Below are 22,919 nucleotides of genomic sequence, written 5' to 3' on the forward strand. Positions count from 1 at the left end.
CGACAGAGCTCAGCATGGCAGGGAACAAAGGCGCTCGCCACCGCCATCTCCCTCACCCATCCCCCAGCCAAAATCCCAAAGGGAACCAGTTCCTGCCAGGGAACTTGCTTGCACCGCGCAGACACCCGACGCTGTGCTTCTGTGGATCCATCCTTCCGACAGGTCTGCCTCCCTCCCATTGCCACAGGGCCACTCCCGAAAAGGACCACTGAAGGCAAAGCGAGCTGAGTCTGCCCCTCTCACCCCTGTGCACCTTGCTGATCCACCCCAGATAATACGCCAGATCCCCAGCATCACAAGCCTGGCAGTGTGCAAGTAGCCCAGACGGGCCACGCCACCCCGCAGTGAATCCCGCCCCTAGGAGAGGGGAAGAGAAGGCACACACCAGTCTGACTGTGGCCCCAGCGGTGGGCTGGGGGCAGACATCAGGTCTGACTGCGGCCCTGCCCACCAACGCAAGTTATTCAAGACAGCACAGGGGAAGTGCCCCGCAGTTCCGCACCCCTCCAGGGACTATCCAAAATGACAAAACGGAAGAATTCCCCTCAAAAAAACCTCCAGGAAATAACGACAGCTAACAAACTGATCAAAAACGATTTAAACAAAATAACAGACAGTGAATTTAGAATGATAGTCATAAAATTAATCTCTGGGCTTGAAAACAGTATAAAGGGCAGCAGAGAATCCCTTGCTGCAGAGATCAAGGGACTAAGGAACAGCCAGGAGGAGCTAAAAAATACTATCAATGAGCTGCAAAAAAAAATAGAGACAACTATGGCTCGGATTGAAGAGGCAGAGGAGAGAAGAGGTGAACTAGAAGATAAAATTATGGGAAAAGAAGAAGCTGAGAAAAAGAGAGGTAAAAAATATCCAGGAGTATGAGGGGAAAATTAGAGAACTAAGTGATGCACTAAAGAGAAATAATCTACGCATAATTGGGATTCCAGAGGAGGAAGAGAGAGGGAAAGGTGCTGCAGGTGTACTTTAAGAAATAATAGCTGAGACTTCCCGGATCTGGGGAAGGAAATAGGCATTGAAATCCAAGAGGCACTGAGAACTCCCTTCAGACGTAACTTCAATCAATCTTCTGCACGACATATCATAGTGAAACTGGCAAAATACAAGGATAAAGAGAAAATTCTGAAAGCAGCTAGAGATAAACGTGGTCTAACATATAAAGGGAGACCTATAAGACTCGTGACCGATCTCTCTACTGAAACTTGGCAGGCCAGAAAGGAATGGCAGGAGATCTTCAATGTGATGAACAGAAAAAATATGCAGCCGAGAATCCTTTATCCAGCAAGTCTGTCATTTAGAATAGAAGGAGAGATAAAGGTCTTCCCAAACAAACAAAAACTGAAGGAATTCGTCACCACTAAACCAGCTCTACAAGAGATCCTAAGGGGGATCCTGTGAGACAAAGTACCAGAGACATCGCTACAAGCATGAAACCTACGGACATCACAATGACTCTAAACCCGTATCTTTCTATAATAACACTGAATGTAAATGGACTAAATGCGCCAACCAAAAGACATAGGGTATCAGAATGGATAAAAAAACAAGACCCATCTATTTGCTGTCTACAAGAAACTCATTTTAGACCTGAGGACACCTTCAGATTGAGAGTGAGGGGATGGAGAACTATTTATCATGCCACTGGAAGTCAAAAGAAAGCTGGAGTAGCCATACTTATATCAGACAAACTAGACTTTAAATTAAAGGCTGTAACAAGAGATGAAGAAGGGCATTATATAATAATCACAGGGTCTATCCGTCAGGAAGAGCTAACAATTATAAATGTCTATGCACTGAATACAGGAGCCCCCAAACATATAAAACAATTACTCACACACATAAGCAACCTTATTGATAAGAATGTGGTAACTGCAGGGGACTTTAACACTCCACTTACAACAATGGATAGATCATCTAGACACATGGTCAATAAAGAAACAAGGGCCCTGAATGATACATTGGATCAGATGGACTTGACAGATATATTTAGAACTCTGCATCCCAAAGCAACAGAATATACTTTCTTCTCAAGGGCACATGGAACATTCTCCAAGATAGATCACATACTGGGTCACAAAACAGCTCTTCATAAGTATACAAGAATTGAAATCATACCATGCATACTTTCGGACCACAATGCTATGAAGCTTGAAATCAACCACAGGAAAAAGTCTGGAAAACCTCCAAAAGCATGGAGGTTAAAGAACACCCTACTAAAGAATGAGTGGGTCAACCAGGCAATTAGAGAAGAAATCAAAAAATATATGGAAACAAACGAAAATGAAAATACAACAATCCAAACGCTTTGGGACGCAGCGAAGGCAGTCCTGAGAGGAAAATACATTGCAATTCAGGCCTATCTCAAGAAACAAGAAAAATCCCAAATACAAAATCTAACAGCACACCTAAAGGAAATAGAAGCAGAACAGCAAAGGCAGCCTAAACCCAGCAGAAGAAGACAAATAATAAAGATCAGAGCAGAAATAAACAATATAGAATCTAAAAAAACTGTAGAGCAGATCAACGAAACCAAAAGTTGTTTTGAAAAAATAAACAAAATTGACAAACCTCTAGCCAGGCTTCTCAAAAAGAAAAGGGAGATGACCCAAATAGATAAAATCATGAATGAAAATGGAATTATTATACCCAATCCCTCAGAGATACAAGCAATTATCAGGGAATACTATGAAAAATTATATGCAACAACAAACTGGACAACCTGGAAGAAATGGACAAATTCCTAAACACCCACACGCTTCCAAAACTCAATCAGGAGGAAATAGAAAGCTTGAACAGACCCATAACCAGCGAAGAAATTGAATCAGTCATCAAAAATCTCCCAACAAATAAGAGTCCAGGACCAGATGGCTTCCCAGGGGAATTCTACCAGACGTTTAAAGCAGAGATATACCTATCCTTCTCAAGCTATTCCAAAAAATAGAAAGGGAAGGAAAACTTCCAGACTCATTCTATGAAGCCAGTATTACTTCGATTCCTAAACCAGACAGAGACCCAGTAAAAAAAGAGAACTACAGGCCAATATCCCTGATGAATATGGATGCAAAAATTCTCAATAAGATACTAGCAAATCAAATTCAACAGCATATAAAAAGAATTATTCACCATGATCAAGTGGGATTCATTCCTGAGCTGCAGGGCTGGTTCAACATTCGCAAATCAATCAACGTGATACATCACATTAATAAAAGAAAAGATAAGAACCATATGATCCTATCAATTGATGCAGAAAACGCCTTTGACAAAATTCAGCACCCTTTCTTAATAAAACCCCTCGAGAAAGTTGGGATAGAAAGAACATACTTAAACATCATAAAAGCCATTGATGAAAAGCCCACAGCTAACATCATCCTCAATGGAGAAACACTGAGAGCTTTCCCCCTGAGATCAGGAACACGACAGGGATGTCCACTCAAACCGCTGTTGTTTAACATAGTGTTGGAAGTGCTAGCATCAGCTATCAGACAACAAAAGGAAATCAAAGGCATCAAAATTGGCAAAGATGAAGTCAAGCTTTCACTTTTTGCAGATGACATGATATTATACATGGAAAATCCGATAGACTCCACCAAAAGTCTGCTAGAACTGATACATGAATTCAGCAAAGTTGCAGGATACAAAATCAATATACAGAAATCAGTTGCATTCTTATACACTAATAATGAAGCAACAGAAAGACAAATAAAGAAACTGATCCCATTCACAATTGCACCAAGAAGCATAAAATACCTAGGAATAAATCTAACCAAAGATGTAAAAGATCTGTATGCTGAAAACTATAGAAAGCTTATGAAGGAAATTGAAGAAGATATAAAGAAATGGAAATACATTCCGTGCTCACAGATTGGAAGAATAAATATTGTCAAAATGTCAATACTACCCAAAGCTATCTACACATTCAATGCAATCCCAATCAAAATGGCACCAGCATTCTTCTTGAAACTAGAACAAGCAATCCTAAAACTCATATGGAACCACAAAAGGCCCCGAATAGCCAAAGTAATTTTGAAGAAGAAGACCAAAGCAAGAGGCATCACAATCCCAGACTTTAGCCTCTACTGCAAAGCTGTAATCATCAAGACAGCATGGTACTGGCACAAAAACAGACACATAGACCAATGGAATAGAATAGAAACCCCAGAACCAGACCCACAACGTATGGCCAACTAATCTTTGACAAAGCAGGAAAGAATATCCAATGGAAAAAAGACAGTCTCTTTAACAAATGGTGCTGGGAGAACTGGACAGCAACATGCAGAAGAATGAAACTAGACCACTTTCTCATGCCATTCACAAAAATAAACTCAAAATGGATAAAGGACCTGAATGTGAGACAGGAAACCAAGGGAATTAAAAGCAAAAATGAACTACTGGGACCTTATGAAGATAAAAAGCTTCTGCACAGCAAAGGAAACAACCAACAAAACTAAAAGGCAACCAATGAAATGGGAAAAGATATTTGCAAACGACATATTGGACAAAGGGCTAGTATCCAAAATCTATAAAGAGCTCACCAAACTCCACACCCGAAAAACAAATAATCTAGTGAAGAAATGGGCAGAAAACATGAATAGACACTTCTCTAAAGAAGACATCCGGATGGCCAACAGGCACATGAAAAGATGCTCAACGTCGCTCCTCATCAGGGAAATACAAATCAAAACCACACTCAGGTATCACCTCACGCCAGTCAGAGTGGCCAAAATGAACAAATCAGGAGACTATAGATGCTGGAGAGGATGTGGAGAAACGGGAACCCTCTTGCACTGTTGGTGGGAATGCAAACTGGTGCAGCCACTCTTGGAAACAGTGTGGAGGTTCCTCAAAAAGTTAAAAATAGACCTACCCTATGACCCAGCAATAGCACTGCTAGGAATTTACCCCAGGGATACAGGAGTACTGATGCATAGGGGCACTTGTACCCCAATGTTTATAGGAGCACTCCTAACAATAGCCAAATTATGGAAAGAGCCTAAATGTCCATCAACTGATGAATGGATAAAAAAAATTGTGGTCTATATACACAATGGAGTACTACGTGGCAATGAGAAAGAACGAAATATGGCCCTTTGTAGCAACGTGGATGGAACTGGAGAGTGTGATGCTAAGTGAAATAAGCCATGCAGAGAAAGACAGATACCATATGGTTTCACTCTTATGTGGATCCTGAGAAACTTAACAGGAACCCATGGGGGAGGGGAAGGAAAAAAAAAAAAAAAAGAGGTTAGAGTGGAAGAGAGCCAAAGCATAAGAGACTTAAAAACTGAGAACAAAGTGAGGGTTGATGGGGGGTGGGAGGGAGGGGAGGGTGGGTGATGGGTATTGAGGAGGGCACCTTGTGGGATGAGCACTGGGTGTTGTATGAAAACCAATTTGACAATAAACTTCATTAAAAAAAAGAAAAGAAAAGGGAGTTAAAAAAAATTTTTTTTGAATGTGTTCAAACTTAAGTGACCATCAACTTAATATAGACTGCTATATACTTAGGATGTTATACAGAACTTCACGGTAACCACAAAACCAAAACCTACAATAGATATACAAAAAATAAAGAGAAAGCCATGGGGCGCCCGGGTGGTTCAGTCACGTAAGCATCTGACTTCAGCTCTGGTCATGATCTTGTGGTTCATGAGACTGAGTCCAGCACTGGGATCTCTGCTGTCAGCGTAGAGTCTGCATAAGATGCTCCATCTCCAGCTCTCTGTCCCTCCCCCACTTGTGTGCTTTCTCCCTCTCACAATAAAAAATAAACATTAATAAATAAAGAGAAAGCCAAATGTAGCTTGTGGTCAGCAACCACAATGAAAGGGAACAAGAGAAGAAAAAAGGAAAGAGAAGAACTACAGAAACTAGAAAAAAATGAACCAAATGACTATAAATACACACCTATCAATAATTACTTTAAATGTAAATGGACTGAACACTCCAATCAAAAGATACAGGTGGCGGGATTAAAAAACAAAACAAAACACCCCACAAGACCCATCTATAATGTACCTACAAGAGATTCACTTCAGAGCTAAAGACACATACAGACTGAAAGCGATGGGATTGAGAGAGACAGTTCATGAAAATGAAAGAGAAAATAAAACCAGGGTAGCATTACTTACATCAGACAAAATAGGTATTAAAACAAAAACTGTAACAGGATATAAGCAGGGGCATTACATAATGATAAAGGGATCAATCCAACAAGAGGACATAACAATTGTACATATCTATGCACTCAACATTAGGCACCTAAATATACAAAACAAATATTAACAGAAATAAAGGGAGTAATTGACAGTAATGCAATAATAGTAAGGAACTTTAAAACCTCATTTATATCACTGTGTAAATCTTTCAGGCAGAAAATCAATACGGAAATAGTGTCTTTGAATGACATATTAGACCAGATGGATATAACATATACAGATCCAAAAACAACAGAATACACATTCTTTTCAAGGGCACATGGAACATTCTCCAGGATATGTTAGGCCACATAACAAATCTCAATAAATCTAAGACTGAAAGCATAACATGCATCTTTTCCAACCACAACCACAACATGACAATGGAAATCACAAGAAAAAAACTGGAAGAAACACAAATACATGGAACTAAACATGACACTAAATAACCAAGGGGTTAACAAAGAAATGAAAGTAGAAATAAAAAAATACATGGAGACAGATGAACGTAAAATCACAATGGTCCAAAATCTTTGGGATGCAGCTAAAGCAGTTCTAAGAGGAAAATATATAACTATACAAGCCTACCTCAAGAAATAAGAAAAAGCTCAAACAATCTAAACTTACACCTAAAGGATCTAAAAAAAGAACAAAGTCTAAGGTAGAAAGAAGGAAATCATAAAGATATGAGCACAAATTAAAGACACAGAGACTTAAAAAAAGGAAAAAAAACATACAAAAGATCAATGAAACCAAGAACTGATTCTTTGAAAAGAAATACAAAATTAATAAACCTTGACCTAGTCTTATCAAAAAAGGGAAAGAGAGAGAGAGAGAGAAAGGACCCAAATAATCAGAAACAAAAGAGGAGAAATAATAACCAACTAACCAACAGCACAGAAATACAAAGGATTATAAGAGACTACTATAAAAAATTATATGCCAAGAAACTGGACAACCTAGAAGAAGTAGAAAAATTCCTACAAACATACATTCTTCCAAAAGTGAATCCGGAGGAAATAAAAAATATGAACAGACCAATTACTAGTAATTAAACTTAATCAATACTCAAAAAACTACAAAAAAAAATAAATAAGTAAAAGTCCAGGACTAGATGGATTCACAGATGAATTCTATCAAACATTTAAATTAGAGTTAATACCTAGTCTCAAACTAATCCAAAAAAATAGAAGAGGAAGGAAAGCTTTCAAATGCAGTCTAGGAGGCCAGGATTTCCCTGATACCAAAACCAAACACACCATTAGAAAAAAATAAACCTACAGGCTAATATATCTGACAAACACAGATGCAAATATCCTCAAAATATTACCAAGCTGCACTTAATAATACATTAGAGCAGTCATTCACCATGATCAAGTGGGATTTATTGCAGTGATGCAAAAATGTCTCAACATTTACAAATCAATGTGATACATTTTATTAATGAAGAATAAAAATGCTATGACCAGCTCAATAAATGCAGAAAATGCATTTGACTAAATTCAATATCCAATCGTGATAAAAACTTTCTCAACAAAATAAGTTTAGAGGGGGTACCGCAACATAATAAAGGCTATATGTGAAAAACCCACAGCTAACATCATACTCAGTGGTGAAAAAAAGCTTTTCCTCTAGGATCAGAAACAAGACAAGGATGTCTACCCTCATCACTCTTATTCAGCAAAGTACTGGAAGTTGTACCCACAGAAAACAGACAAGAAAAAAGAAATAAAAGGCATCCATATATGTAAGGAAGAAATTAAACTATCACTATTGGCAGATGACATGATACTAGACATAGAAAACCCTAAACACACCACCAAAGAACCACTGGAGGTAATATATGAATTCAGTAGGGGCACCCGTGTGGTCCAGTCGGTTGAGTGTCTAACTCTCGGTTTCAGCTCAGGTCATGATCTCAGAGTTCATGAGTTCGAGCCCTGCATCGGGCTCCCTGTTGACGGTTTAGAGCTGCTTGGGATTCTCTTGTCTTCCTCTCTCTCAAAAATAAATAAAATTTTAAAAAAATAAATGAATTCAGTAAAATTGCAAGACACAAAATTAATACACAGAAACCAGCTGCATTTCTATTCACTAACAGCCAAGTGGCAAAAAAAGAAATTAAGAAAACAATTGCATTTACAAATGCACCAAACAGAATAAAATATCTAGGAATAAATATAGCCAACAAGGTGAAAGACTTATACTCTGAAAATTGTAAAACACTGATGAAAGAAATGAAAACCAACACAACAAATGGAAAGATATTTCATGCTTATGGACTGGAAGAATTAATATTGTTAAAATACCCATTCTACCCAAAGCAATCTACAGATTCAGTGAAATCCCTATCAAAATACCAATAACATTTTTCACAGAAGTGGAACAAATTTTCCTAATATTTGTATGGAACCACAAAAGACCCTGCACCACCAAAGTAATCTTTAGAAAAACAACAAAGCTAGAGGTATCACAATCCCAGATTTTAAGATATACTACAAAGCTGTAGTAATCAAAACAATATGGCCCTGGCACAAAAACAGATACATAGATGAGTGGAACAGAATAGAGCCCAGAAATACACCCACACTTATATGATCAATTAATCTATGACAAAGGAGGCAAGAATATACAATGGGGAAAAGATAGTCTCTGTAATAAATGGTGTGGGGAAAACTGGAGATCTACGTGCAAAAGAATGAAACTGGATCACTTTCTTACACCGTGCACAAAAATAAATTCATAAAGGAGTAAAGACCTTAAATGTGAAACCTGAAACCATAAAAATCCTAGAAGAGAACACAAGCAGGAATGTGACATTGGCCTTGGCAACATCTTTCTAGAAGATCTCCTAAGGCAAGGGAAACAAAAGCAAAAATAAACTACTGGGACTACATTAAAATAAAAAGCTTTGCACAGCAAAGGAAACCATCAACAAAACAAAAAGTCAACCCATCGAACCTATTGCAAATGATGTATCCAACAAGGGGTTAATATCCAAAATATAGAAAGAACTTCTACAACCCCACATCCCCAAAACAAGTAATTCGATTAAAAATAGGGCAGAGAACCTTATCAACATTTTTCCAAAGATGACATACTGATGGCCAACAGACACATGGGAAGATGTTCAACATCACTAATCATCAGAAAGATACAAATCAAGAACAATGAGATATCACCTCACACCTGTAAGAATGGCTAGTATCAAAATGATGACAAATAACAAATGTTAACAAAAATGTGAAGAAAAATAATCCCTAGTGCACTGCTGGTGGAAATGTAAACTGGTACAGCCAGTGTGGAAAAGAGTATGGAGTTTCCTAAAAAAATCAAAAACAGAATTACCCTATGACCCAGTTACTTCACTTCTGGGTATTTATCCAAAGAAATGCCAACAATAATTTTTTTTAATGTATATATCCCTATGTTTATTGCAATATTATTTACAATAGCCAAGATACGGAAGCAGCCCAAGTGTCCATCGATAGATGAACAGATAAAGTGGTGTGTGTGTGTGTGTGTGTGTGTGTGCGCGCGCGCGCACGCGTGCATATACATACATTATAGAAAATTACTCAGCCATAATAAAGGATGAGATCCTGCCATTTGTGACAGCATGGATGGACGTAGAGGTTACTATGCTAAGTGAAATAAAACAGAGACAAATACCACATGATTTAACTTATGTGTGTAATCTAAAATCAAAACAAATAAACAAATGAAAAGCAGACTCAGACCTATAAATAGAGAAAACAATTTGCTGCTTGCCAGAAGAGAGGGGAGTTGGAATGAGCAAAATGAGTGAATGGGAGTGGGAGATACAGGTTTCCAGTTATGGAAGAAATACATCATGGGAACAAAAGGTAGAGCACAAGGAATATAGCCAGTAATATCATAACAGATTATAACTATACTTGTGGTGAGCATGGCATAAGCTTAAGTTTGCTGAATTGCTATGTTGTATACCTGAAATTAAGGTAACATCACGTGTCAACTATACTCAAAAAAAGGCTTTATTTTTAAATTTTTAATATATCATAAATATTCATACTCAATACAATTAAGTCCAAGAATAAAAACCCTACCTTATGACACTAATATTTTGGGAGTCAGGTATGCCCTAAAATAATTACTCTGCAAGATCATTCATAACACCAGAATATTCCTCTTGGAAATGGTTGATATTTTAATACAAAAATCCCTTATCCTGTAGTACAATATGCACCCAAATAAAAATGGTATTCAAATATACTGACAAGGTAAAATCCAAAAAGAAGCCTGAAAACAGCAATTTAAAAATGACAACATCCCCAAATCTCAGCAATTCCCAAATTAGCTGGCCAGAGAAAAAAGCCCTCAGTGAATAAATAGTAAATAATGAAATAATTATCAAATAATAAAAACAAATAATAGAAGCATGAACAATGCTTTGACTACCTTTCCCTCATTTCCTGTTCAGTGTACATTATTTTCCTTCCCTACCTCTGTATTCATCCATGTCATTCACTTCTTTCAAATCCTAATTCAAGACTGATGTTCAAGAAACACAAACACGATCCACTTTAATAACTTCCTCTAGCAATACTTTCCTTTCACCAATCATGTTTTGTAATTGCTTTCTTGTTACTTCTATCTTTCAACTCACCTTATTACCAAGCAAATGGAAATCCTAAAGCAAAAACATTTTTAAAAAATTAATGTTGGCCCATAATCAGAAATCCTTATTTAAAGAAGCCAAATTCATTTGAACCAAGTGGAAATGCAGGTGGAAATTTCGTTCAAACTATTTCTTTTTGTCAGTAAACCTTCATAACATCCCAGATTCATTAGGCAATTTTAGTAAATATTCAAGCTTATGAAATTATGTATATCTAACTAAACTACAGTTATCAACTGACTATACAAAGATGACCTAACCCCAGTCAGAAATTACCTATCTAGCAATAAATACCACCTCTTACTGGCCTACTAATCCATCCATCTTTAGTAATTATGTTAAAATAAAAGCCTGTATCTACAGACTTCATCTCTAGCCACAATTCTACTTTTACAGTTCAGATTTCTACCACCTAGAGCAGAGGCTACACTCTCTTACCTAACGTTTCTCTTGAAACACAATCCACTCAACATGGAATTCCCTTGCAACTTGACCTGGCAAATATGACATCTCCACTGCATGACACATTCAGTTACTATTCTCCTTCCTGTCAGCCCCTTCCTATGTTTTACTACAGAATCCTATGACCATCTCAACCATGGCAATTATCATACTGAATTTGTATATTTGCACTTAAGTTTTTTCCAGGAGGCTACAAAGTCCTCATAAACAAGGGCTATGTCTTTTTTTGCAGTATCTCCAGAACACTTACCCATGATGAAATAAAACCTGTTGAGTAATCAATGCAAAGTAAATGGATTAAGTATTTTTGTGTATACACACACACACATATGCATATTTCTTTGTACTTTTAATGAGAATCAGAATTTGACTACTATATTTTGTATATAACTGTAACTGAAACTATATTTCTGGACATTAAATAATAGTGATGATAACTGGTTACCACTTCCTTTGTAGTTATATATTCTTCCAACCTATAATTTTGATTTAGAAAAATACATGTAAGACAACAAATTTGGTTAGCTACTAAAATAACTGTTAATATTTCATAACTTGTTAGAAATATACCGCTACCTAAAAAAGAAACAAAAAAAAGTATTTTCTCATACACAAAGCCACTTTTTAAAGCTTAGGCAGAATCTACCATGTATTCACAGTGCAGTGATAACAGCACTGTGGCTCAACAGCTAACATCTAACATCTAACAGCTTCCAGGTCTTGTGCTAAGCCCTTGAGACCAAAAGTGGAAAAGTCATAGTCCCTCTATTCAAGTAGCTCAAAACCTAGTCATAAGACATACATGCAAACAAAGATATTACAATTTGTTAACAGTTCTAAAGATGGTATGTGCAAAGTTCAATGAAGACAGATCAATACTGATATTCTATATAGCAGGAGAAAAATGAAAACTGCAATTACTAAATAAATAAGTATAGGACAATAAACTAAAAGCCCTATCCTCTGCTATGATAACCTTTAAAAGTTCTTAACCTTTTTTATACCATGGACCACTTTTGGCAAGCCCATGATGGGAAATCTCTTCTAGTTTATAAAATAAATAGCTTATATAGCAAATTTCAGGTTCTATTAAAATTCTTCATTTAATTCAGCTTCAAGTTCACTATAAATGGAATAAAAGCACATTAACAAACAATTGTGTAAGTACTGTGTCCTGAGTTATATGAAAGAATTTGGAGAAAACATGCAATTTTCTAGTTTTCCACGGATTTATTTGTATGGAGACTTATTCTTCAGTTCATTCAATAAACATTTATTGAGTGCCTATTATAAGTCAGGCACTGTTCTAGGTGCTTGGACATGCAACAGTGAATAAGACTGACAAGATACCTGCTTTTATATAGTTTTTCTTCTAACTGTAGGATATAGATAATAAATTAAGAAACAATAAATATAAAGTAGTGATAAGTGCCCAAAACTAGAGTATAATCAGTAGCAAGTAACTGGTAGCTATATAAGGTGGTACCTCTACATTACTAACACCATCTGCTGGAGAGTGTATGCTAGTCTGAAAAAATTTTTAAAGAAACAGGAAATAACCAATCCAAACTAACAACTCTGAATAAACATTTTATAAACAGATGGCTACGTTTTGCATACATAGAAGCACTGACTTAATACACTGAATTCCCAATAAAAAATAACAGTGAGCATCAGAACCTTAACTTGCTTCCACAACTGCATCAGTACTATTTAAAAATGTTTGTAAGATAAAACAGGAAACTAGACTGTAATACAAAAACTGCTAAACCTTAATAAAAGATATCTCGGGATTTGCTACTTTAGTATTTATACTCTAGATGACAGTTACAAAAACTAATACATGCAGCTTTAGGTTATTTTACAGTCAGCAAATTCCCCTCCAACATGAACTATAACTTTAGATTGAAAAGTATTCAAAGTATTAAACAACAACTAAATATATGTCTGCAACAAACACAAGCAAGGGAAGATGAGAGAAAGAAACAGATACGATTGGGCAGTCAATTCACTAAGAGAACTTCATTTTTAGAAAGGAATTAGGGAGAAGCAATATTTAGAACTAGGCAGTGCAATGAGGGAAGGAAGCAGTGGTAACAGCACTGTGGCTCAAAAGTGCTGGAGGTACGAATGACTTCTCTGTTGCCTCAGAAGCAATGGCTAAGTCCCCATAATTTTTGCTCAGATGTCCAAAGCAATGTATCTCAAATAATGTACAATGAGGACATATGCATAAAGAGAAAGAAATCAGATATGTGGTATTTTGGGAAGCAATAGTATAGAAGAATTTCAGTTGAAACTGACTCTATCACCACAACATACAACAGAAGTGACTGAATGTTCCCAATCATTCCTAGCTTTAACACCAAGGTCCTTTAATTGGAGCACTACAAAAAAAAAAAAAAAAAAAAAAAAAAAAGCCTAATATACTTCGTTCAAAATCATTCTCCGTAAACAGTATTTTAAGCCATCAATTTTCTATACTTCTTAAAAGGAATATTTTTAATTTTATGTGACAATAAATGGGTAATCAAACTGAAGAGAATATTTTAATAAACTCAGGGATACTAAATGACATTCCGTTGCAAAAATATGTGAGAAGATATAATTGAGAAAAGCATGAACATTTATTTACAGGTACAGACTAACAACAGAACACTAGACAGACACAGTAAATTATAAGTGTAACTTAAAATCTTCAGTCAAAATAATTTATTTTCTGTAATCAATAATAAGCAAATGAAAATACAGACTGCAATATATTATCTAGAAAGGTAAAAATTATTTGATTTTCTTTTACAATAATTTTTGAGGAAACTACTTTTACACTGCAAAATAAAAGTCGCATTTAAAATTGTTTTTCAAAAACACTGATTTAAAATAATTAAATACTGACGACATGGATACATAGACCATCCCAGACACACATAAAAGAAGGTGGTCAGTGAACAGGTGCACAAGACAAAGGCCTAGCACTTGCAGCAAGTTTCCCTTTCTCTCCCTTTCTTCTTTCCCCTCTCAGTTTACAGCACAAACCAAGCTAAAATGCTAGCTCAACTTCTCTCTCTTTTCAAAATCAAGGCTCATAAGCACTTATCTACTATGACAATTAATTTTATGTATCAATTTAACTGGGCCACAGGGTGCCCAGACATTTGGTCAAACATTATCCTGGATGTGTCTGTGAGGGTGTTTCTGGATTAGATTAACCTTTGAACTGGTACACTGAGTAAAGCAGACTGCCCTCCCCAGTGTCAGTGGGTCTCTTCCAATCCTCTGAAGTCCTGAATACAACAAAAAGCTGACCGACCCTCCAGTGAGTAAGACAGAATTTCCTCCTGCCTGACTGCTTTGAGCTAGGACATGGGTTTTTACTGCCTTTAGACTCAAACTAAAACACTGGCTCTGCCTGGGTCTCAAACCTGCCAGTCTTCCAACTGGAACTATACTATCAGCTCTCCTGGGTCCCCAGGATGCCAACTGCAGATCTTGGGACTTGTAAGGATCCAAAATCGCCTAAGCCATTCAATATAATAAGTATCTTTTCTCCTTCCCTCCCTCCCTCTGTTTCTCTTTTGATTCTGTTTCTCTGGAGAACCCTAATACCCTTGCCCACTTAATACATCAAATTCCTAATAAAAAGATCAAAAAATATTTTAAAGTAATAATATATAATGATGCCAGTGACAGAGCAAGATTCTCATAAAGCTTGATGAGAGTCTAATTTAAAACCTTTTAAATAGTCATTTTGTGTAACATGCATCAAAACTTTAAAGCTGTGTATAGTTTTTTTACCAGGTAAATTTATTCCCTGGTGAATATATACAGAGGACATAATCAGAGCTATAATCAAAGATTTATGTGCTGAGGATATTGGTTGCAATAACATTTATGACAGAGTCAAAAAGACACAACGAAATGCCCACTAATAGGGGAATGATTAAACAAATTCTAACACGTTCAAAGGATGAACTGTCATGCAACTCATCCAAATGATATTTTCAAAAATCATTCAACAACCTGTGGTAATTACGTTAAAAAAATGTCAACTTTTAAAACACAATATTCTAGCTAGTTATCTACACCCTAGAGAGAAAGGCTAAAGGTGATAATAATTATTTCTGAATGGAGAAACGGCAGGTAAATTTTTCTGTATTTTTCACATTTCCTATAATCAAAACATGTTACCTTTAAAATAAAAAAATATATAATAAAGGTCTAAGAAACATTATCCAAAACTGTGTTTAAAGAAAACTATTAAATGATAAGTTTAAGATTCTTTGAAAAATTTACAATAAAGCCAGTTTTAAAAACAAATCTGTAATATTATAAAATGATCTGAACTTTTTAAAAAAGATAAAGCTAGAGATGTGTTATAAGCTGAGGTGTATCTTCCGAAGATTCATGTGTCGAAGTCTTAACTCCCAATGTGACTATATTTGGAGATATGGCATTTAAAAAGATAATTATGAGACACAGGCAAACTAAAAAAGCAGACTCTTAACTATGTAGAACAAACTGATGGTTACCATAGGGGAGGTGGGTAGGGGAATGGGTTAAACAGGTGATGGGGATTAAGGAGTGCACTTGTGATGAGCACCAGGTACTGTATGGAAGTGCTGAATCACTATATTGCATACCTGAAATTAATATCACACTGAATGTTAGCTGGAATTTAAATAAAAACTTAAAAAAATAAAAATAAGAAGTTAATTAAAGTTAAATAAGGTCATAATGGTGGGACTCTACCCCAATATGATTGATGTCCTTATGAGAGGAGGAATAAACATCAGAGAAGTGAACCGAGAGAGAGAAAGGGTCACTTGAGGACAGAGCAATAAGGGAGCTATCTGGAAGCCAAGGAAACAGGCTTCAGGAGAAACCAAATCTGCCAACACCTTGATCTTAGACTTCCAGCTTCCAGAACTGTGAAAAAATAATTTTTTGTTGTTTAAGGCACCCAGGCTGTGGGATTTTATTATGGCAGCTCTAGCCAACTAACAGAAGACTTAATAAAGTGTCATTATGAAATTTACTTGGTAAATATTCTTTGTTCTATATAATTTATCTTTTCTAAGAAAAAGCAAACCAACAAATAAGCATTAAAGAACTTAATTCATGGCACACAAGGGACAAAAAACTGTATTTCCAAAATAAAATGTTATTAGCTAGTACTACTGAAGAGAAATAAGAAATAGGAGTGGGGATCTGAGTACTAAGAATAGATTGAAAAGCAGTCCTCAGGTTTCTAGTGATTAATGTCTAACTAAAAATGCTCAATGAAAGATTCTGAAGAAAAAAATTTAAAAACATCTAAAATTGTTTTTGTTCTCAGTATCTCCTAGTTCAGTCTTATAATGACTATTGGCAATATACCTTCACAGACAATGACTCTTAAGCATGACTTTACCACTTACATTGCTGTTTCAATCTCATCCTTTGAATTAAATTAAACTTTCCCAATCTTTTGTTTAGAATCTATTAGATTAATATGGGAGTTTTTTACCAAAATGAAATTGTAGACACATTTATCTTTTAGAATGTTCAACTATATTTCAGAGGTATATTTAAAAAATAGACCAACAGACCTTAAGTTTTCAAACCAAATTAAAATTTCAGCTACTGTTGTGAGTTTTCAAAATTACCTTGTCTGGATCCATCTTTCCTCTGATAAATTCCTGCTTCCAGAATTGCAATGCCTGTTCCAGTGTTAAACCAATGCCCTTCAGGAAGAGGCCATACTGCATTCGGCCCCCATGACGAAGATGGTGATTTTCCCGCAAAGCTTTATGTAACTGCCGCATGCAAGGTGGGAAGGATTTGGTAGAAAGCTACGAGAAAAAGAGTTTTTTGTTATGTGGAAGGTTTACCAGGTTCCTCACAATAGCTGTTGCAAACTCAATCTAATTTGCAAACTGTAAATTTAGTCTAATTAGAATAAAAACAAAAACTATAAGAAAGCATTTTTAATGCAATTACAGATGAACTGTTTTCTTAACATTTTTTTTTTTTATTTTTTTTTTATGAAGTTTATTGACAAATTGGTTTCCATACAACACCCAGTGCTCATCCCAAAAGGTGCCCTCCTCAATACCCATCACCCACCCGCCCCTCCCTCCCACCCCCCATCAACCCTCAGTTTGTTCTCAGTTTTTAACAGTCTCTTATGCTTTGGCTCTCTCCCACTCTAACGTCTTTTTTTTTTTTTCTCCCTTCCCCTCCCCCATGGGTTCCTGTTGAGTTTCTCAGGATCCACATAAGAGTGAAACCATATGGTATCTGTCTTTCTCTGTATGGCTTATTTCACTTAGCATCACACTCTCCAGTTCCATCCACGTTGCTACAAAAGGCCATATTTCATTTTTTCTCATTGCCACGTAGTATTCCATTGTGTATATAAACCACAATTTCTTTATCCATTCATCAGTTGATGGACATTTAGGCTCTTTCCATAATTTGGCTATTGTTGAGAGTGCTGCTATGAACATTGGGGTACAAGTGCCCCTATGCATCAGTACTCCTGTATCCCTTGGGTAGATTCCTAGCAGTGCTATTGCTGGGTCATAGGGTAGGTCTATTTTTAATTTTCTGAGGAACCTCCACACTGTTTTCCAGAGCGGCTGCACCAATTTGCATTCCCACCAACAGTGCAAGAGGGTTCCCGTTTCTCCACATCCTCTCCAGCATCTATAGTCTCCTGATTTGTTCATTTTGGCCACTCTGACTGGCGTGAGGTGATACCTGAGTGTGGTTTTGATTTGTATTTCCCTGATAAGGAGCGACGCTGAACATCTTTTCATGTGCCTGTTGGCCATCTGGATGTCTTCTTTAGAAAAGTGTCTATTCATGTTTTCTGCCCATTTCTTCACTGGGTTATTTGTTTTTCGGGTGTGGAGTTTGGTGAGCTCTTTATAGATTTTAGATACTAGCCCTTTGTCCGATATGTCATTTGCAAATATCTTTTCCCATTCCGTTAGTTGTCTTTTAGTTTTGTTGGTTGTTTCCTTTGCTGTGCAGAAGCTTTTTATCTTCATAAGGTCCCAGTAATTCACTTTTGCTTTTAATTCCCTTGCCTTTGGGGATGTGTCGAGTAAGAGATTGCTACGGCTGAGGTCAGAGAGGTCTTTTCCTGCTTTCTCCTCTAAGGTTCTGATGGTTTCCTGTCTCACGTTTAGGTCCTTTATCCATTTTGAGTTTATTTTTGTAAATGGTGTGAGAAAGTGGTCTAGTTTCAACCTTCTGCATGTTGCTGTCCAGTTCTCCCAGCACCATTTTTTAAAGAGGCTGTCTTTTTTCCATTGGATGTTCTTTCCTGCTTTGTCAAAGATGAGTTGGCCATATGTTTGTGGGTCTAGTTCTGGGGTTTCTATTCTATTCCATTGGTCTGTGTGTCTGTTTTTGTGCCAATACCATGCTGTCTTGATGATGACAGCTTTGTAGTAGAGGCTGAAGTCTGGGATTGTGATGCCTCCTGCTTTGGTCTTCTTCTTCAAAATTCCTTTGGCTATTCGGGGCCTTTTGTGGTTCCATATGAATTTTAGGATTGCTTGTTCTAGTTTCGAGAAGAATGCTGGTGCAATTTTGATTGGGATTGCATTGAATGTGTAGATAGCTTTGGGTAGTATTGACATTTTGACAATATTTATTTTTCCAATCCATGAGCAGGGAATGTCTTTCCATTTCTTTAAATCTTCTTCAATTACCTTCATAAGCTTTCTATAGTTTTCAGCATACAGATCCTTTACATCTTTGGTTAGATTTATTCCTAGGTATTTTATGCTTTTTGGTGCAATTGTGAATGGGATCAGTTTCTTTATTTGTCTTTCTGTTGCTTCATTGTTAGTGTATAAGAATGCAACTGATTTCTGTACATTGATTTTGTATCCTGCAACTTTGCTGAATTCATGTATCAGTTCTAGCAGACTTTTGGTGGAGTCTATCGGATTTTCCATGTATAATATCATGTCATCTGCAAAAAGCGAAAGCTTGACTTCATCTTTGCCAATTTTGATGCCTTTGATTTCCTTTTGTTGTCTGATTGCTGATGCTAGAACTTCCAGCACTATGTTAAATAACAACGGTGAGAGTGGGCATCCCTGTCGTGTTCCTGATCTCAGGGAAAAAGCTCTCAGTTTTTCCCCGTTGAGGATGATGTTAGCTGTGGGCTTTTCATAAATGGCTTTTATGATCTTTAAGTATGTTCCTTCTATCCCGACTTTCTCAAGGGTTTTTATTAAGAAAGGGTGCTGGATTTTATCAAAGGCCTTTTCTGCATCGATTGACAGGATCATATGGTTCTTCTCTTTTTTTTTGTTAATGTGATGTATCACGTTGATTGATTTGCGAATGTTGAACCAGCCCTGCATCCCAGGAATGAATCCCACTTGATCATGGTGAATAATTCTTTTTATATGCTGTTGAATTCGATTTGCTAGTATCTTATTGAGAATTTTGGCATCCATATTCATCAGGGATATTGGCCTGTAGTTCTCTTTTTTTACTGGGTCTCTGTCTGGTTTAGGAATCAAAGTAATACTGGCTTCATAGAATGAGTCTGGAAGTTTTCCTTCCCTTTCTATTTCTTGGAATAGCTTGAGAAGGATAGGTATTATCTCTGCTTTAAACGTCTGGTAGAACTCCCCTGGGAAGCCATCTGGTCCTGGACTCTTATTTGTTGGGAGATTTTTGATAACCGATTCAATTTCTTCGCTGGTTATGGGTCTGTTCAAGCTTTCTATTTCCTCCTGATTGAGTTTTGGAAGAGTGTGGGTGTTCAGGAATTTGTCCATTTCTTCCAGGTTGTCCAATTTGTTGGCATATAATTTTTCATAGTATTCCCTGATAATTGTTTGTATCTCTGAGGGATTGGTTGTAATAATTCCATTTTCATTCATGATTTTATCTATTTGGGTCATCTCCCTTTTCTTTTTGAGAAGCCTGGCTAGAGGTTTGTCAATTTTGTTTATTTTTTCAAAAAACCAACTCTTGGTTTCGTTGATCTGCTCTACAGTTTTTTTAGATTCTATATTGTTTATTTCTGCTCTGATCTTTATTATTTGTCTTCTTCTGCTGGGTTTAGGCTGCCTTTGCTGTTCTGCTTCTATTTCCTTTAGGTGTGCTGTTAGATTTTGTATTTGGGATTTTTCTTGTTTCTTGAGATAGGCCTGGATTGCGATGTATTTTCCTCTCAGGACTGCCTTCGCTGCGTCCCAAAGCGTTTGGATTGTTGTATTTTCATTTTCGTTTGTTTCCATATATTTTTTGATTTCTTCTCTAATTGCCTGGTTGACCCACTCATTCGTGAGTAGGGTGTTCTTTAACCTCCATGCTTTTGGAGGTTTTCCAGACTTTTTCCTGTGGTTGACTTCAAGCTTCATAGCATTGTGGTCTGAAAGTATGCATGGTATAATTTCAATTCTTGTAAACTTATGAAGGGCTGATTTGTGACCCAGTATATGATCTATCTTGGAGAATGTTCCATGTGCACTCGAGAAGAAAGTATATTCTGTTGCTTTGGGATGCAGAGTTCTAAATATATCTGTCAAGTCCATCTGATCCAGTGTCTCATTCAGGGCCCTTGTTTCTTTATTGACCGTGTGTCTAGATGATCTATCCATTTCTGTAAGTGGGGTGTTAAAGTCCCCAGCAATTACCACCTTCTTATCAATAAGGTTGCTTATGTTTATGAGTAATTGTTTTATATATTTGGGGGCTCCGGTATTCGGCGCATAGACATTTATAATTGTTAGCTCTTCCTGATGGATAGACCCTGTAACTATTATATAATGTCCTTCTTCATCTCTTGTTACAGCCTTTAATTTAAAGTCTAGTTTGTCTGATATAAGTATGGCTACTCCAGCTTTCTTCTGGCTTCCAGTAGCATGATAAATAGTTCTCCATCCCCTCACTCTCAATCTAAAGGTGTCCTCGGGTCTAAAATGAGTCTCTTGTAGACAGCAAATAGATGGGTCTTGTTTTTTTATCCATTCTGATACCCTATGTCTTTTGGTTGGCGCATTTAATCCATTTACATTCAGTGTTATTATAGAAAGATACGGGTTTAGAGTCATTGTGATGTCTGTATGTTTTATGCTTGTAGTGATGTCTCTGGTACTTTGTCTCACAGGGTCCCCCTTAGGATCTCTTGTAGGGCTGGTTTAGTGGTGACAAATTCCTTCAGTTTTTGTTTGTTTGGGAAGACCTTTATCTCTCCTTCTATTCTAAATGACAGACTTGCTGGATAAAGGATTCTTGGCTGCATATTTTTGCTGTCTAGCACCCTGAAAATCTCGTGCCAATTCTTTCTGGCCTGCCAAGTTTCAAAAGAGAGATCAGTCACGAGTCTTATAGGTCTCCCTTTATATGTGAGGGCACGTTTACCCCTTGCTGCTTTCAGAATTTTCTCTTTATCCTTGTATTTTGCCAGTTTCACTATGATATGTCGTGCAGAAGATCGATTCAAGTTACGTCTGAAGGGAGTTCTCTGTGCCTCTTGGATTTCAATGCCTTTTTCCTTCCCCAGTTCAGGGAAGTTCTCAGCTATGATTTCTTCAAGTACCCCTTCAGCACCTTTCCCTCTCTCTTCCTCCTCTGGGATACCAATTATGCGTAAATTATTTCTTTTTAGTGTATCACTTAGTTCTCTAATTTTCCCCTCATACTCCTGGATTTTTTTATCTCTCTTTTTCTCAGCTTCCTCTTTTTCCATAACTTTATCTTCTAGTTCACCTATTCTCTCCTCTGCCTCTTCCATCCGAGCTGTGGTGGTTTGCATTTTGTTTTCCATTTCCTTTAAAGCGTTTTTCAGCTCCTCGTGCCTGTTCATTAGTCCCCTGATGTCTGTAGCAAGAGATTCTCTGCTGTCCTGTATGCTGTTTTCCAGCCCAGCGATTAATTTTATGACTATTATTCTAAATTCACTTTCTGTTATATTATTTAAATCCTTTTTGATCAGCTCATTAGCTGTTGTTATTTCCTGGAGATTCTTCTGGGGGGAATTCTTCCGCTTGGTCATTTTGGATAGTCCCTGGTGTGGTGAGGGCCTGCAGGGCACTTCCCCTGTGCTGTGGTGTATGACTGGAGTTGGTGGGCGAGGCCGCAGTCCGACCTGATGTCTGCCCCCAGCCCACCGCTGGGGCCACAGTCAGACTGGTGTGTGCCTTCTCTTCCCCTCTCCTAGGGGCGGGATTCACTGTGGGGTGGCGTGGCCCGTCTGGGCTACTTGCACACTGCCAGGCTTGTGATGCTGGGGATCTGGCGTATTAGCTGGGGTGGGAAGGCAAGGTGCACGGCGGCAGGGGGGGCAGGCTTAGCTCGCTTCTCCTTAGGTGATCCTCTTCAGGAGGGGCCCTGTGGCAGCCGGAGGGAGTCAGATCGCTGCCGGAGGTTTGGCTCCGCAGAAGCACAGAGTTGGGTGTTCGCGCGGAGCGAGCAATTTCCCTGGCCGGAGCCGGTTCCCTTTGGGATTTTGGCTGGGGGATGGGCGGGGGAGATGGCGCTGGAGAGCGCCTTTGTTCCCCGCCAAACTGAGCTCTGTCGTCCGGGGGCTCCGCAGCTCACCCTCCCTTTGTCCTCCAGCCTTCCCG

The 22,919-nt window shown here is 37.5% G+C and overlaps 1 protein-coding gene across 1 annotated transcript in view; it reads right to left on the reverse strand.

Moving 5' to 3' along the window:
* PRIM2 (DNA primase subunit 2) overlaps positions 1 to 22,919 on the reverse strand; it is a 358,287-nt gene that overhangs the window by 124,591 nt on the left and 210,777 nt on the right. Inside the window, exon 10 of the mRNA XM_047102680.1 lies at positions 16,980 to 17,165. Coding sequence (XP_046958636.1) covers positions 16,980 to 17,165 — 186 coding nt within the window. The remainder of the gene's footprint in view (positions 1 to 16,979; positions 17,166 to 22,919) is intronic.

This window comes from Lynx rufus, unplaced genomic scaffold (assembly GCF_022079265.1).
Source record: "Lynx rufus isolate CCGP_SWC_20201006 ecotype Redwood Valley unplaced genomic scaffold, mLynRuf1.p SCAF_6, whole genome shotgun sequence".
Taxonomy (NCBI): Eukaryota; Metazoa; Chordata; class Mammalia; order Carnivora; family Felidae; genus Lynx; species Lynx rufus.